At 40.8% G+C, this 14,951-nt stretch overlaps 1 protein-coding gene across 1 annotated transcript in view; it reads left to right on the plus strand.

Annotated features, from left to right (window-relative positions):
• GALK2 (galactokinase 2) overlaps positions 1 to 10,171 on the plus strand; it is a 45,838-nt gene extending 35,667 nt beyond the window's left edge. The window contains exons 8-9 of the mRNA XM_010024871.1: positions 3,349 to 3,550; positions 9,693 to 10,171. Of these exons, the coding sequence (XP_010023173.1) occupies positions 3,349 to 3,550; positions 9,693 to 9,900 (410 nt within the window). The 3' untranslated portion in view covers positions 9,901 to 10,171. The remainder of the gene's footprint in view (positions 1 to 3,348; positions 3,551 to 9,692) is intronic.
• The last annotated feature ends 4,780 nt before the right edge of the window (positions 10,172 to 14,951 follow it).

A 14,951-nucleotide genomic window follows, 5' to 3' on the forward strand; every position in this document is an offset into this window, starting at 1 on the left:
TTTTTGCTCTCCTTTAAATACCACAGAGGGTGAGACCGTATAACCCAGTCCCGTGCAACACTGGAAAGTTTACTTTGAGGGCTTCAGTTTTCCTCTTTCAAAGCACTCCCACCCTAGCTCAGATATAAACTAATCAGTTGTGCACACTTTGGTTTTGTATCTTTTAACTGTGACAAAGTATGGCTTAAGAAATTAGCCCTTTTTAATTGTGAAAGATGAGGCCACACGAAGCACACCGATTCTGATGAGTTTCTGCCCTCTTCTAAAATCTCAGCCTCCAGAGCTCTTTGGCATGTCCTGTTAGTTCAGATTTTACTTACGTGGAGCTAATATACAGGCTGTGATGTAGCAAGGAGATTCCAATATAGGTGTAATTCTTGGAAATACCATGTGTGCTCTGCTGTCTTTTATTATATATAGTTAGTTGGACTACCCATCCAAACAGAAGAGATACAAGAAGGTTTTTCTATTACCAGAGGCATTTAAGCATTGAAAGCCAAAAATATGCAAACCATTTCATTATTTCAGAATTGTACTTAGAGAGTACAGAGGTGTTTGCTTTCCTGACAGTAATTTTGCCTGAAGAGTCCACTGCCACAGAGGAAAAGCAAGCTATAAAAAAGGTTTTTTAAACACAAATGTTATTTCCTGAAATAAACCACAGCTGATAGCCAACCAATACCTGAGGTAACGATACCAGCCTTTAACTGATCCGTGTTTGGTGAATGTCCACAAAGGAGTCTGGAAATAACATACAGCCGTGCTTTCTCACTCGAGAACTGCCTGCAAGGATTGCTTTGGCAGCCGGAGAAAGACAGGGTCAAGGTAGCACGTTCTCCCCTACACAGGGTGGCTCTCCAGGGAGCCAGTGCCATCAAGGGCACAGCTCGGATCTTCTGGCTGGCAGCCAGTTGCTGGAGCACCCATTTGGGATGCCAATTACCAACGTGATGAGCACAACACAACCCCAGCAGTTTTTAAGGTAATCTGGCCAGTGGAGCATTGCTCTACCAAAGGGTGGTCTCCGAATCAATCACAGCCTTTGGCAAGTCTGTTGCCTGACAATTGAAACCAGACATGTTTTCAGTTCATTCTTTGGGTTACTACTGTTCAATGGTGATTTACAAGAGAGTGTGAGCTATGGCAATCTCTCACGCAACGTTAGATATTCCCTAAACGAATGCACATTTAGAAATCTCCTTGCTCTAAAACAATGCCTCATAAGAAAAGAAAATTTAAAGAGAAACCATCCTTAAAAACAGGCCAAGCTGCCTTTCTTCAATATTCAAAAGTAGCAAGGCAGCTCTCTGCAAAATACAATGCAAGTAGCTGCAGCAGCAACAAATCCAATGGGGTAAAACACACCTCTAAATGGGAACCAGAGTCTGCTCTTCCCGTGCAATACTCTCAAGGCGATGTTTCTTGGGGGCACCCAGTTTTCTTATCTCTGTCCTAGTTTGAAATGCACTCAGAAGGCCTGCTCAAAGAGAGCAACACAGGGCTTCTCAGTAGCAGGCTGTATCAGATTACAAAATAAATATCACCAGTAGCAGAACACTGTGTTCGATGTTTATCATTTTAGACTGCTTGTGTCTCAGCACTGTATTTTTAGCATTTACAGTTGTGATTTCCACTTGATAATGGAGAAATATAAAGGGATTACACAGATGAAGTTTCAGTTTGTAAGGGTTGCAGCCTGGAGTACACGTATGAGAGACTTAGTACTGGACACAGTCTTATTTCCAGTCTTTCAAGGAAGATTTCTGCATACACTTGCAATTGTAGATTGCTGAAGTCATCAGAAGTGGTTCCAGGACTTGGCTGTCTCCACAAAACAGTCAAGTAGGAACTCCATGTGTCTGGGTCAGATCAGGAGTTCTGTTTCGAATACAGGGCCTGTCTCTCTTCTTCTTTTACCTCTGTGTGGGTGTTTCATCAGCCATCTTAGAAGGCAGGAGAAACCTGCTGAAATGAGGAGAGGAACCTTGCTCTGAAGGAGAATTTGCATGTAGAAAGAAAACGAGGGATGCTGAGGTGCTCTAACAAGAATGTGCTGTGATGAAATAAAGCAACATATTGCAGTAGGTGCCCCCCACAGAGAATAAAGTCCACTTGTCTAATACTTACCACCCAAACAGCTCAAGCAAACCAAATTAATCATAAATTGAATTATGTCACACATGCTTCTGGTGAACAATACTTTCTCAATAGCAGCCATGGTATTAAACCAAACAGAACTATATTGGGAGAGAATAAACAATGAACTACAGCACAAGCTTGGGAAAGGCAGATCAGTTCTTTGGTATTAGGCACAGACCAAACCCTCCTGTAAATAGGAGTAGCTTGAGGAACCTTAAACCACAACCATCCCCTTCCCACTGTTCAGGCTTGGTGGAGGGGTCTCTACCCTGACGGCCATGCAGGTTCAGGCACACCCCATGGTAGCCGCACACTCACTCTTCCCAGAGGAATTGCTTTTTCATGGCACAACTGAAACATTTTAGCCCAAATCCTTGCACTAGCCTTTGATCTCCACAGGTGAATACTAAAGCAATACCTGTCTGGGCTCAACATCTCTTCACCTCCACACAGGCAGCACTGACACTCTGGCTGGTAACACACACCAAAAATAAACCCTGAAACCCAAACTGAAAGCACCTGTGCTCTGCACTGTACTTCTAATCTAGTATTATTTGCAGTCAGGGTGAGCCTGCATCATTGTGAAAATATTTGAGAGGGCTTCCTTATGAATGCACCAGGAAACAGGGATAATAGCAGTTTTGTTAACCTCGGCTTCAAGAAACAAACAAACAAAGAAGTGTTTGATGTTTCTGTGGTTTGGTGGTTGATTTTTCAAGAAAAGGTCCATTGGCACAGTTAGATAATTAATGTGGGCTTGGCCTGGAGCAGTCACACACAGCACCCTGGTGGCTGGGGGTCTTTCTGGTGTTCTCATGACTCAGTTTTGCTGGCATTTGGAAACCTGAAAGCTTTAGATTAATGCCCCAGTACATGTCACTGCTACCTTTTGAACTTGTGGCTTGCCTGTGCAAAGTCAAAGGAGAGACTGGGTCTCTTCAGTGATACAGCAAATAACCCGAGCATGTGCATGAAGTTACGAACCTGAAAAGAAAAGTGTACATTGTATGTAGATGACCTCTAAATACTGTTTTATTAGGGCTTTGAAAGAAGATGTAGGTGAGCTTTTGCAGACGACTTTCAGCCCAGAGAGTTCTAATTTAGAATATGAATTACTAAAAAAAATGTAATTCCGCTATGCTTTTGTGTGTTCTTTTTGTAGTGAATATTAATGGATAACTGGGTACTTTGGATTTTCATTTTGTTTAGTTTCCACTTTTAAGTTGTACCAGCGTGCAAAGCATGTGTACAGCGAGGCTGCGCGAGTGCTGGAATTCAAGAAGATATGCAGCGAAGCACCTGCCAACGCTCTCCAGCTGCTGGGAGAATTAATGAACCAGAGCTATATCAGCTGCAAGGAGATGTATGAGTGCAGCTGTCCTGAACTGGATCGCCTGGTAGACATCTGCCTGTAAGTTCTGACCACAAGGAAGAGTAATCGCCTGTTGAGAATATTGTTTGAACTGATGAGAAAATATGACATTGTTGGCTATTGCAATTCTAAAATGAAAGTATTCTTGTCTCTTATTACAAAATTAATCTCCTGCAGGGACATTACATGGTCAATTGTTTCCCTACTGACATGTGTGTAATATTTTCAGATGAAAGCTACAGTTTATGGCTTTATTACAGTCTCTGCTTTTGGGCTGACTCATCGTCACAAGTGTTACGTTAGACTGTTGGCTATTCTTTTTTTGAGTTGTAGAAGTCATGACTGGTTTTCTTAAAACATCATCTTAGTTGTTCTATTTGAATGCTGGTACTTTTGGGGTATTTCTTAACCATTTCAGAACTGCCACCATGGGAACAGCGTAAAAAAAGCTATTACACATTCTGAGGTTGCCTTGAAATCATAACAGTATATTGTGAAATGCTATTGCTTTTTTTTTTCCTATTAAAAACATACGTTGTCCAGGGTATCAGATAGGTTGGACAGCATTTCACCATTCAAAAGGTGTGTGAGCTGTCGTAATGGCCAACACCCTACTTCTTTCCGCATTGTGTGTCTGAGCTTGCCCCACATTACCCAGACTCCATCTCTGCACAAGCCTCATTCCTTTAGATGGGTTCTCTAACTCAGTTTGGTCATAGTAAAACAAGCCCTCTAAACTCCCAAACACATTCCCTGGCTGTCATTTTGTCCCTTCTCTTCCACCTGTATTCCTCCCCCGTTTCAAACCATCTACCCAGAATCAACTGAGTTTGAGAAATGGCATGAGGTGAGCTGGAAGGCACAGGTGGTTGTGTGTAGCTCCTCGTGATGCCAGCTTCATACTTCTGCTCATCTGTTACGGTTCCTGCTTCTCCTTGGAGAAGAGTGTACTTGGTTTGGGAAGCTCTGCCCCAAGCCAGAGAGTTACTGCCCTGCCAGAAGGTAAACAGAGGGTGCCAGAAGCGTTTTCAGGCCTGATGTCAAAAAACATTGTTTCACCGTCTTTTGGAAGCAAATATCCCATCCTCTACCTTTCAGTCTTGAAGAAAACAGAAACTGTTTTGATTTGAAGCTGGAAAAAAGCGAATGCATTACCCCCTGAAAATGAAAGTTACAAAATACTAGTTCTTTACCAGCAACTGGCTTTTCTTTTTTCTTTTTTTCTAAACTAAGTCTGGTTTATAATGAAAATAGGAATTTTACAAACATGCCATTTCCCACGTGCTTTCTTACTTCTGTGCTCCTGTGGATTTTGTAAGCTGCAACACCCATTTACCAGGTTTGTAAATTGATAGGAGTATGATACAGATGATTATTTAGGTTAGTCTGATTTCTTCAGCAGACAAGATGGAATGGTCTTTGAGGCAGAAAACTACAAACTTAAAATCCAAACAGGAGACTTTTGGACATCCACAGATTATTTGGCATATGTAATACACATGCTGGTTTTGTGCCAATACACAGAGGAGCTCTGATAGCCATTGGACAGCAGCCTGATAGTAATTTAGCAATACAGGTTTTGTTCCTTCTGTTGGGAGCCAATCCCATAGGTAATTCACAGGCTACGTTCAGTTTATTGTATCACATAATGATCATATAGTAGAATGAGCTATGACAGTCACTCAGCAGGGCAAGAGTCTCAGCTGAAGACAGAAACTACACTGTACTGTATTATCAAAAATTGTGGGCTACAGGGTCTGGATCCAGTGCAAGGTTATCAGCACTGCCTGTTCTGTGACACCACTCACAGAGGAAGAGCCTTAAAACTTACCATCTGCCTTTTTTTTAGGTAGAGTAACTACCCAGTGTTGGGTGTTGTCAGTCAATAGCGCCTGATGACTGACCTTTGCAGAAGTGACTAGCCATTGTGTCTTCACTCAGGGTATCCAGTTTGAATCACATTGGTAAGGGCTGTTCGTAGAAATGCTGGGAGAAAACTATCCTGTTCCAAGTCAAGAAAAACAAGTAAAAAAAGGGAAAACTGGTAAGATCTGCACTGCAGCGTGGAGTTACCTGTGCTACATTGAAATAAACTACTGTGGATGCTAGCAACTGCCTATTGCAGCACAAAGCTCAGCATGGGGATGGAAATTCTCTGTTTCTCATTTCTGCTGAGCTCTGTGCTTTCATGGCTAGACAGCTGGGGCTCTCGGAGCTAGCTCGGGTATCGTGACACTGGCTTGCAGGCAGTAGCATAGACCCAGCCACAGAACCCAAAGGAAAGGAGTATACAGTTAGGATTTTACCAAATTAAATTAAAATTAATCAGAGCATTTCAGTTCCAGGGACCAAAATAGTGAAGGAAAAAAAGAAAAATGATGTGTGTGCCCATGTTACATCAGATTTGTTACTTACCAGCAGAAGAACCCACAGCTAGTATGATGAGCATAGCTAAGCACCACAGCAGTGTCATTTGTGTGAAACGATTTCTAACTAGTATATTGAAATTACTTAATCTGGGATTTTTTCATTACATTCATTGCACAGAAACAAGTGAATTATTTGTTCATTATAATTTAGTCTTGTTCCACCAAGAGAATTTCCAAAGAAACGTATCTTTCTCCTTTAGAAGTTTGATATTCTTCAGTGCTTTTCTGATTCTGTGCTCATGATCTTAAGGTCCTTTCCAACCCTAACTATTCTGTGATTAGATCTCTAAAAGCGTATTGCTGTTCTAGATGAATGCAGCTTAAGCCAGCAGCTGATTATTGGAAACTATTGGAAGAAGTCTTAATTTTTCTCAAGTTGTACATTAAAAAAAAAAAAAGGACATAAAATCACTAGTCACTGTAGGAAAGCTTGGCTGATGTGATTACAGAAATGGCCAGGAACTACATAAATTACATTCTTTACTTACGATGCTATATAGCTGCCCTGTAACTTTAAAAAGCCTTTCCAAAAATACATTCCACAGAATTGCCTGAGTCTACGGTTGCTCTCTCCTTACAAGGTTTAAACTGTGAAGAATAATCTGCATATCCAGATGTTTTCTGTTTTGCCTAGATCTTTATGTTTTACTCTACAACCTCTGCCAAGAGAGAAAAGGATCCATACTTGCTGTGGTTTGTAGTGCTGAAAACTGTAACCACGAGTTGGTCAGTTGTTTTTTTTCCCTTTTGCAAAGACAGCAGACTTGTACTTTCTCTAACCTATGTCATGCTGTTAAAAGCTGGTTTACCTGTTAGACTTTCGAAGTAAGCAACACAGGAGATTTACAAAACAAATAAAGAACAAAAACTTGGATCTGAGCTCCTGAACTCAATAAGTACTTCTGAAAATCTCTCAGAATCCTTGAGTGCTGCAGATAACTTACTTTCGTTCTCTTATTCTCCACTTTTGGTGGTATAAATCCTGATCATTCTGGTGTTACCAGCCATGCCCCTTGCATTTGAAGATAGAAGTAATCAGAGAGGGTTTGGCTAAATGATAAGATTTTTACATTACATCAGATGCCTTATGGCAGCTGAAACACCTCTGCATCTTATCAAGACTCTTACCACTGATGATTCTCCTACTGCTGCAAAGCCTGCTTTCATGGCACAGTGTGAAAATTCAACAAAACAAACAGAACACCCTACAGAAAGAAGTTGGCAGCTGTTTCAGAGCCAGAAAGAATCAAAGATGCTATTCAAATGCACACTAAGCTACAAAAGAATAATTTGTCCCCTCCCCACGTATTTGCTGCAGTACTCATGTTGTTACTGTCATTTACACACCCCACCCCTTTCCTCGTAAGATAATTCTCTGTTTATCCAGTGAATACTGGGAGCTGAGTGCCCCAGACTTGTGGGCTACAGGTGTGTTCTCTTTCTACATGCTCTGACTCTCCCTCCATTACTTGTCTTGGTGGCTGCAGCGCAGCACAGCCCAGGTAGTGCACAGAGCACCTCCCCACACATTAAATCCACATCACCTGCCATGTGGGTGAGCGCTCCATCCACAAGATCATTGTTCATAGTCCTCTTCATAAACACATGATTTGGATGCCAATGCACAAGAAGTGTGTCTGGCTACAAATCCCACTACACCAGAGGGGTCTAGCATAGGACTGAACTGATGAAGACTTGAAAGAGAACCTGTCCCAAGGTTAACTTCCCTGTGTTCGATGTTTAACATACCACCCATGCACTGCATCACCACTAGATGTGGAATTAGGTGCTCCCTTCTGAACTCATGTGGTATCAGGTACCTGGGTTTCAGATGTTGCAGCGCTGCCCATTGAAACTTGAAGTTCCTCGGCATTAAGCCCCAAGCATCTAATCATATCCTGACATGTGAAACTGTTATCCACAGTATTTTGAAACACAGTGACTTCAGCTCTGAGACAGGCATATTTTCTGTCTACATTATGCTTTATTTCAACTAAGTATTTTAAAATGACTCAGTAAAAATGAGGCATGAGCATGACCACAGAGAATTATGAAATCAATAAAAGGTTCAGAACAATTCTGAAGGGATTTCAGTTGCCTTCCAAAATAAAAGCCAGACACCATCTGAAATACAAAGTTCTGACTGAGGTAACAGACCAAGTGAGTACAGAGAGTTGATTCAGCTGATTCTGAAAAGTGGATTGGGCCTTATGAAGTCAATGGGAATTTCCCTATTGATTGCAGTCGAGACTGAATTGGGTCCTGCACATTTTAGGAGGTTGCTTCATGGACCAGAAACTACAAAATTGCATCAGAGAATGACTGGCTTACGGGAATAACAATAAGTAAAATAAAACACCAACAGGAAATAAAGAATGAACATCAAATCGAGTCAATATGAAGGGTGGCACCACACAGACACACTGAAGAAAGTGTTTCTGTTCAAGAAGAGATGTAAGCATGCTGAGAATCAAACACATATGTAAGTACTTGCTTGAAATACGACCTAAACCTCTATTAACCCAGCAGTATACCAGATTCATTTAACATAAAATGCACATATGAAAGGCCACCACAGCCTACTCAGAATGAGCTGTCATTTTCCAGTGTTACTCAAATAATGCTGTCTCCCTCTAACACATTTGAGGACTGGTCAACTTCCATGCCTGGCTATTGGAAATGTTATCAAAAGTATGTGTTTGCAAATCAGATTAACTCTCTCCTGCAAGTAAGGTTTTAAATGAGTTTTCTAAGTCATCCTGTTCTGGCTCAGTTAGGAAAGTCCCAAAGGAGGTTATTACATGGTGTTTTCCCACTTTTTCTGAATCTAGGTAAAGATCAGGAACACGGGTAAGCAAACTAACGAAATTCCACTACGTCCGAATGAGGGGGTGCCTGAATCTTGCAGAGTAATGGCGTGGGGTTTGCTGTAGAACACTTCCAGAAGGCCAGCATCTTGAGGCTGGGAATGGTTTATATTTGTGGATGTCATTTATTTGTCATTGTTCTTTCTATTCACCCTCCTCAGTAAGAGCATTTTTTTTCTTCTTTTGGAACTAAACTCTTGTTTTACCTCTACTGCTGTAAATCTGTGAAGTTCATGAGGTTCCTCTAAGAGAGATGCCCAGCTCTGTCATTGGCATGAACAGATGTTTGAGCGCAGTGGCTCTGTAGGACCTCTGAAGAGTTTCTGAACTCTCTGTTTCTTGACTGACACGCTCGGCAGCCTTGCAGAAGCCTGTGAATCTTCAGCGTGTTTTAGATCTGTCCTGGAAGAATAGAACTATTTGTCTTTGCCACATTAGAAAATGACTTGCATGCCTACATCCTGTGCAATTAGTTTATGACCCCTCTTTTGTTATTTTTGTCATGTATTTCTGTTTTCACTTCTGATGTCTTATGAATGTTGCTAATGCAATTCCTTCCTTCTGCTTTCTTCATCGTGGCTGTGCTGTGATCCTCCAAACAGCTGATACCGAAGCATTATAAATGAGGGTGACTCTCGGAATTGACAGAAATGACTAATGACTATGGTGCAGTTTAAAGAGTCAGCGTGGGGTTTTTTCCTCCAAAATGGTAACTGCAAATTGCTGTAATGTCACATACAACCAAGTATACTTCAGAAAAATCAGATGATGTAGATGTGTTTTGAGTGAAGTATTCACATTTGCTATAGGAATTCCCTATATGACAAATTACCCCTTTATGGTTTATTTTACATGATTTTTTTTCTTTTTGTTATTTCATTTTAGGCAATTTGGGGCCATCGGGTCACGTCTGACTGGAGCTGGATGGGGTGGCTGCACTGTGTCAATGGTGCCTACTGACAAGCTGAACACTTTCCTAAAGGATGTAAAAAAAGCTTATTACCAAAGTGATGTCCAAAGGTTAGCACTGGAGAAGAACAGTCTGTTTGCCACCAAACCTGGAAGAGGAGCTTTGGTTTTTGTTGAGGCCTGAAGAACGTAAAAACTCTGAAACTATGTAGGGCATTTGGAACTGGCAGTACTTCCCATGCCACAGCAAATGAATGCCTTTGCTGGTTTTTATTGTAATGAGCAGTTACTATTATCAAAATATATTTCTGAAGAAGCAATTAAACACTCTTTGATTATAAAGTTGGGGGTTTTTTTCCCCTTCTGTAGTAAAAGTATCTTTCAGTATAAACATTGATTTACCAAAACCTATTGACAAGGAAAACTGAAATTGTAATAAAGATGATAATTGGTTACAGTGGATCTCCTCTCTTTTCCATTTACTGTTATAAAAGTAAGACCAGGGGGAGCAAAGAGCTGTTTCATTACAGGGTAAGAACCGTGCAACGCCTGCAGGGCTGTGCAGTGCTAATTCTCTTTGGGTGCTGGGTATTCTTTTGTTCAGAGGCCTGTAAAAATGGAAGATTAAACTGAAGCATTCAGAAAACTGGAAGGATTTTGCTAAACATGAGATGTTTTATACTCTCCTCAAATAGGATTATTAATGTTGTAATTAATTATAATATTGGAGGAACACCTACAGGCCAAGGAAAACATTAGGAATACATTATGCTAAGCAAGAAAACTTTCCTTCCAGCAAAGTATCTGACGTATCTTTGTGCAAGGGTGACTTGTTATGAAAGATTCAACAAAAACAAATGCTGTGAGCTGTGCAGTATGAGAACATATTCCCCTAAGTGAATGAACAAATAATGAAGCAGAGTTTGGTTTTAAGTTCTCCAGACACTGTATTCTGATGGTTGAACCCTAGCTGTGCTTCTACAGGGTAAAGCATTTGCATTTTCATGCAAAACTTAAAAAGGACTAATATATCTCACTGAGGATGTAAAGAAGCAGCTAAAATCAATAAGGAATAATTAAGGAGATAATTTAGTTGTACCAAGCGAAAGTAAATAGGCAAGACTAAGAGCAAATGTCATTGACATGTTACTGACAAGCTCCTGTCTCACTCCCACTTTACACTCCTGAATCTCAAGGTTGTAGCTGCATTGAAGCACAGTGCCCGCAATTCATGACCTATCTCCTCAGTAGGAGGAGTGATGGTGATTGCAGAAAGGTGACTGTACCTCAGGATACCCAATGATGCCCAAATCCTGTTTCCAAGGGGAAGGGTAGGGACCTGTGCCCTCTCTCACAGCCCACTGGCTTCTGATTCTCTGATATCCACCATGAAAACCGAAGAGAAGTTGTGCGAACATCATAACCCTTGCAGCCATAAAAGACAGCAAGATTTGTCCCTCTTCACATTTTTGTGATGCTGAGCACAAGCTAATGTCCAGAAGTCTGCATCAAATTAGAGATCTCTCAGCAGAGCTCTTCTGTACATTACCCACGCTAATTCTGGCCAAAACCAAATTCTTAGAGGCTACTAATTCTGCAAGAGGACTCTGCCAAATCTGAGCACAGCAGATGAACAACAGCCAACACAAACTGCCAGATCTTTTTAGGAACCTCAGAGGGGACATGTAATGGTAACACTATCACTAGAGAAGATTTCTGTTGTCTGACAGCCAGGAAAAGTGGAACAGCGAGTGCTGTAGATAAGCAAATCAAGTCCTCAAGAGAGGAAAAGGGTAGAGTCTAGGCATAGACACATGGAGAGATGAAAAGGATTTGGAGGGAGGACATTTAAAGGATGCATTTGAGAAGGGGAAAGCAAGGGGTAGGCAAGACAGTTAAGAACAATAGGTGCAATTATAGAAAAGTTTAATCTCAGATCATTCATTATTGCTATCTATGGAAATTGAACACCTTGCAACCCTTTTGTAACGTGCAGTAGATATGCCGTAAGTTCAACTAAGCCTGTAATCATAGAACTCTAAAAGAAAAAAAAAAAGAATAAATCAAACAACAAGAAGTAAATATTTTCAAGAATCTCCAAGAAAACCTTAGAGATTTTAAAGAAAATAATGCCATGGCTTTGTTACAGATGGCCTTATTAAATATAAACTTCAGCTTAATTGAGCTCCTGCTCATTATCTTGTCATAAAAATGGAGAACAAGACAGCACATACCAAGCCTTTCATTAATATATTTGCATTGAACTTTAGTTCAGTTGGATTCATGGAAGCACTAATCAGTGTATGGGCAGAATAAAAACATATTAGGGGCTTTCTTCTTCTTTTGAGGTTGAGCACTGCACACAGCCATGGAATCTTCCCCAGCACATGCAGGCTGCAGTACCTTTCAGAATTTTTTTGTCAATGAATCTTATAAATAGATACTCTCATAAGCAAAGGAAAACAGAAAACTGGCACAATATACAAGGATAATACAGAACATTCTAAACTTCTAATTAATTTCTTTCCTTTTTGATTGGTTCAATGCCTTCAATGTCTCTTGTATTGCTTCAATTTAATGAATCTGTGTTCGGGGTTTTATTGTTTGCTTTTAAAACCTCTGAAGAAGTTTTCCACATCATGGTAAAACCCCCTGATAATCAGAGCATGAGAACAATATACCAACAGTGTGTAAGGTAAGCAGCAAGGGTATTAGTGGTATTCCTAACAATAAAGCAAGGCGATCTTGGTTTGGATGAAAATGTCTGTGCATAAAGCAGCAACTCCTAAGCGTGTTTCCCGAGTTAGTCTTTCCAGATCTGTATTTTTAACAGCTTTTTCTGACTCTGTTTTCGAAATCTCTTCTGTAGCTAAAGTAATGCTAATTAGTATCTAGAATCATAGCATCATTTAGGTTGGAAAAGACCTTCAAAATCATTAAGCCCAACCATTAAGCCAGCCCTGCCAAGTCCACAACCAAACCATGTCCCTAAGCACCACATCTGCATAATCTTTTAAATATCGTCAATACCTCCAGAGATGGTGACTCCACCACTTCCCTGGAGAGCCTGTTCCAACGCCTGACAAATCTTTTGGCGAAGAAATGTTTCCTAATCTCCAATCTAAACCTCCCCTGGCACAAGTTTAGGCCATTTCCTCTTCTCCTGTGGCTTGTTACTTGGGAGACGAGACCAACACTCACCTCACTACAACCTTCTTTCAGGTAGTTGTAGAGAGCAACAAGGTCTCACTTGAGCCTCCTTTTCTCCAAACTCAACCCCCCCCATTTTACCTCAGGTTCTCCTCAAGAGACTTGTTCTCTAGACCCTTCACCAGCTTCATTGTCCCTTGAACACACTCCAGCAACCTCAGTACCTTTCTTGGAGTGAGGGGCCCTCCTTACTTCTCTGAGAATCAAAAGCTCTTATTTTGTGATTGCTATGCCCAAGACAACTTCCAACTATTGCAACACCCACAAGTCCTTCTCTGTTCACACAGAACGGGTCCCTTCCCTAGTTGGGTCACTCGCCAGCTGTGTCAGGAGGTTCTCTGGCACACTCCGGGAACCTTCTGGACTGTTCCCTCACTGCTGTATTGTGTTTCCAGCAGGCAGCTGGTAAGTTGAAGTCTCCCATGAAAGCAAGGGATAACAATTGAGAGACTTCTCCCAGCTCCTTATAGAATATTTCATCTGTCTCTTCATCTTGGTTGGGTGGTCTGCAACAGACCCACCATGATACCTGCCTTGTCGGCCTTCCCCCTGATACTTACATATAACTCAAACCTATTGTCACCATCATTAAGCTCTAGACAACCAAAACACTCCCTGATACACAGTACAGACCCACCACCTCTCCTTCCTTGCCTGTCCCTCCTGAAGAGTTTACAGCCATTCATTGCAGCACACGCACACGTGTATATTTGGAAAACTAACAAAATTAAATGTCAGAACATACGCAGGGGTGATGCATCCGGTCAGCACAAACTATTATTATCGGCAGGGTGTGACATTGTCTTACTATAATGTCTGACGGTAATTCATTCAATCATGAGTTTAATCTTACTGTGCAGTAAATGGGTTCTAAATCTTTCCAAAAAGGATTTGGAATGGAGATACTATTAGACATCTAAGTGCAGCAATATTGCCTGGTGCCATATTAATACTCTGTATTATCTTAATCCCATTGACATGTATTTCTTCATCACTGTACTTGCTGACTGTGTCTCTTGTACACAGGAACATGCTCATGCTCCAAAATAGAATGAGAGTAATTTTACCATTCACCTGACAGAAGGGGATCACTACTGTGTATTTGGCATTTGCTGTCTTGGACACAGCGCATATACACACAGAGACACACACATATGGCAACCTAATATGTAGTAGTTACTTATGTAACATCTTCAGGAATAGTGGTTTCTCATTAATATGATCTGAATGCCAACTTTTATTTTAGTAACTGCTGTGTACTTTCTCAGTATAATCCTTCTGAAATTCCTCTCTGAGCCCATGCATCTCTTTAATAACATTTTGGTATGTTGGAGCAACTGCTGCACTACAGATCTGGTCAAGCGAAAGATTTGTATTTTCAGCTAACTACAGTTTATTTGCGTGCTAAATCCCAATCAGATATAGTGAAACAAAGATAGACCCAGAACAACAGTCACAAAAAGCTATCTTGTTCTAAAAAAAGATACTTTGCAAATCATAGCTGTTATGGGCAGGATTGAATTAGTGCTTTCTGATTCTTGTGATTGTGTGCTTCATCAAGAAAAATGAACTCTATAAAAGGACTTATGCTGCAAAGTAACAATAGCATGAAATCAGACTGGTAAGGCTTAACATCATGAAACCTGTGAAACATGCAGCATATGAAATTACATTTTAAATGCTAATTTTGAGATGGAAGGCTAGCTATTGGTAAGAGACTAATTCACAATATAGAAAGGATCACACTGGGGAACATAAAACTGTAACTGAAAATCACTCCCTGTGATACAGCCTTGTTTGACAGGTATTTCCCAGTGCACACAAGATTGGCAGAGAAGGTGCTGCCAAGCAATATTGCTGTCACATCTGTCCTACCTCAGCTCTTCAGTTTAGCCAGCTTTGTCATTGAGCCCTCTTCTGAGATTCAATATCCCATAAAATAGAGACAAAAGATTAATTCTGTTCTTGATCTTATCTGCCCTCTGCTTTTGGACTTGTGTCAGAAGTAATTAACTATGAGATTCT

This window comes from Nestor notabilis, unplaced genomic scaffold (assembly GCF_000696875.1).
Source record: "Nestor notabilis isolate BGI_N333 unplaced genomic scaffold, ASM69687v1 scaffold12092, whole genome shotgun sequence".
Taxonomy (NCBI): Eukaryota; Metazoa; Chordata; class Aves; order Psittaciformes; family Psittacidae; genus Nestor; species Nestor notabilis.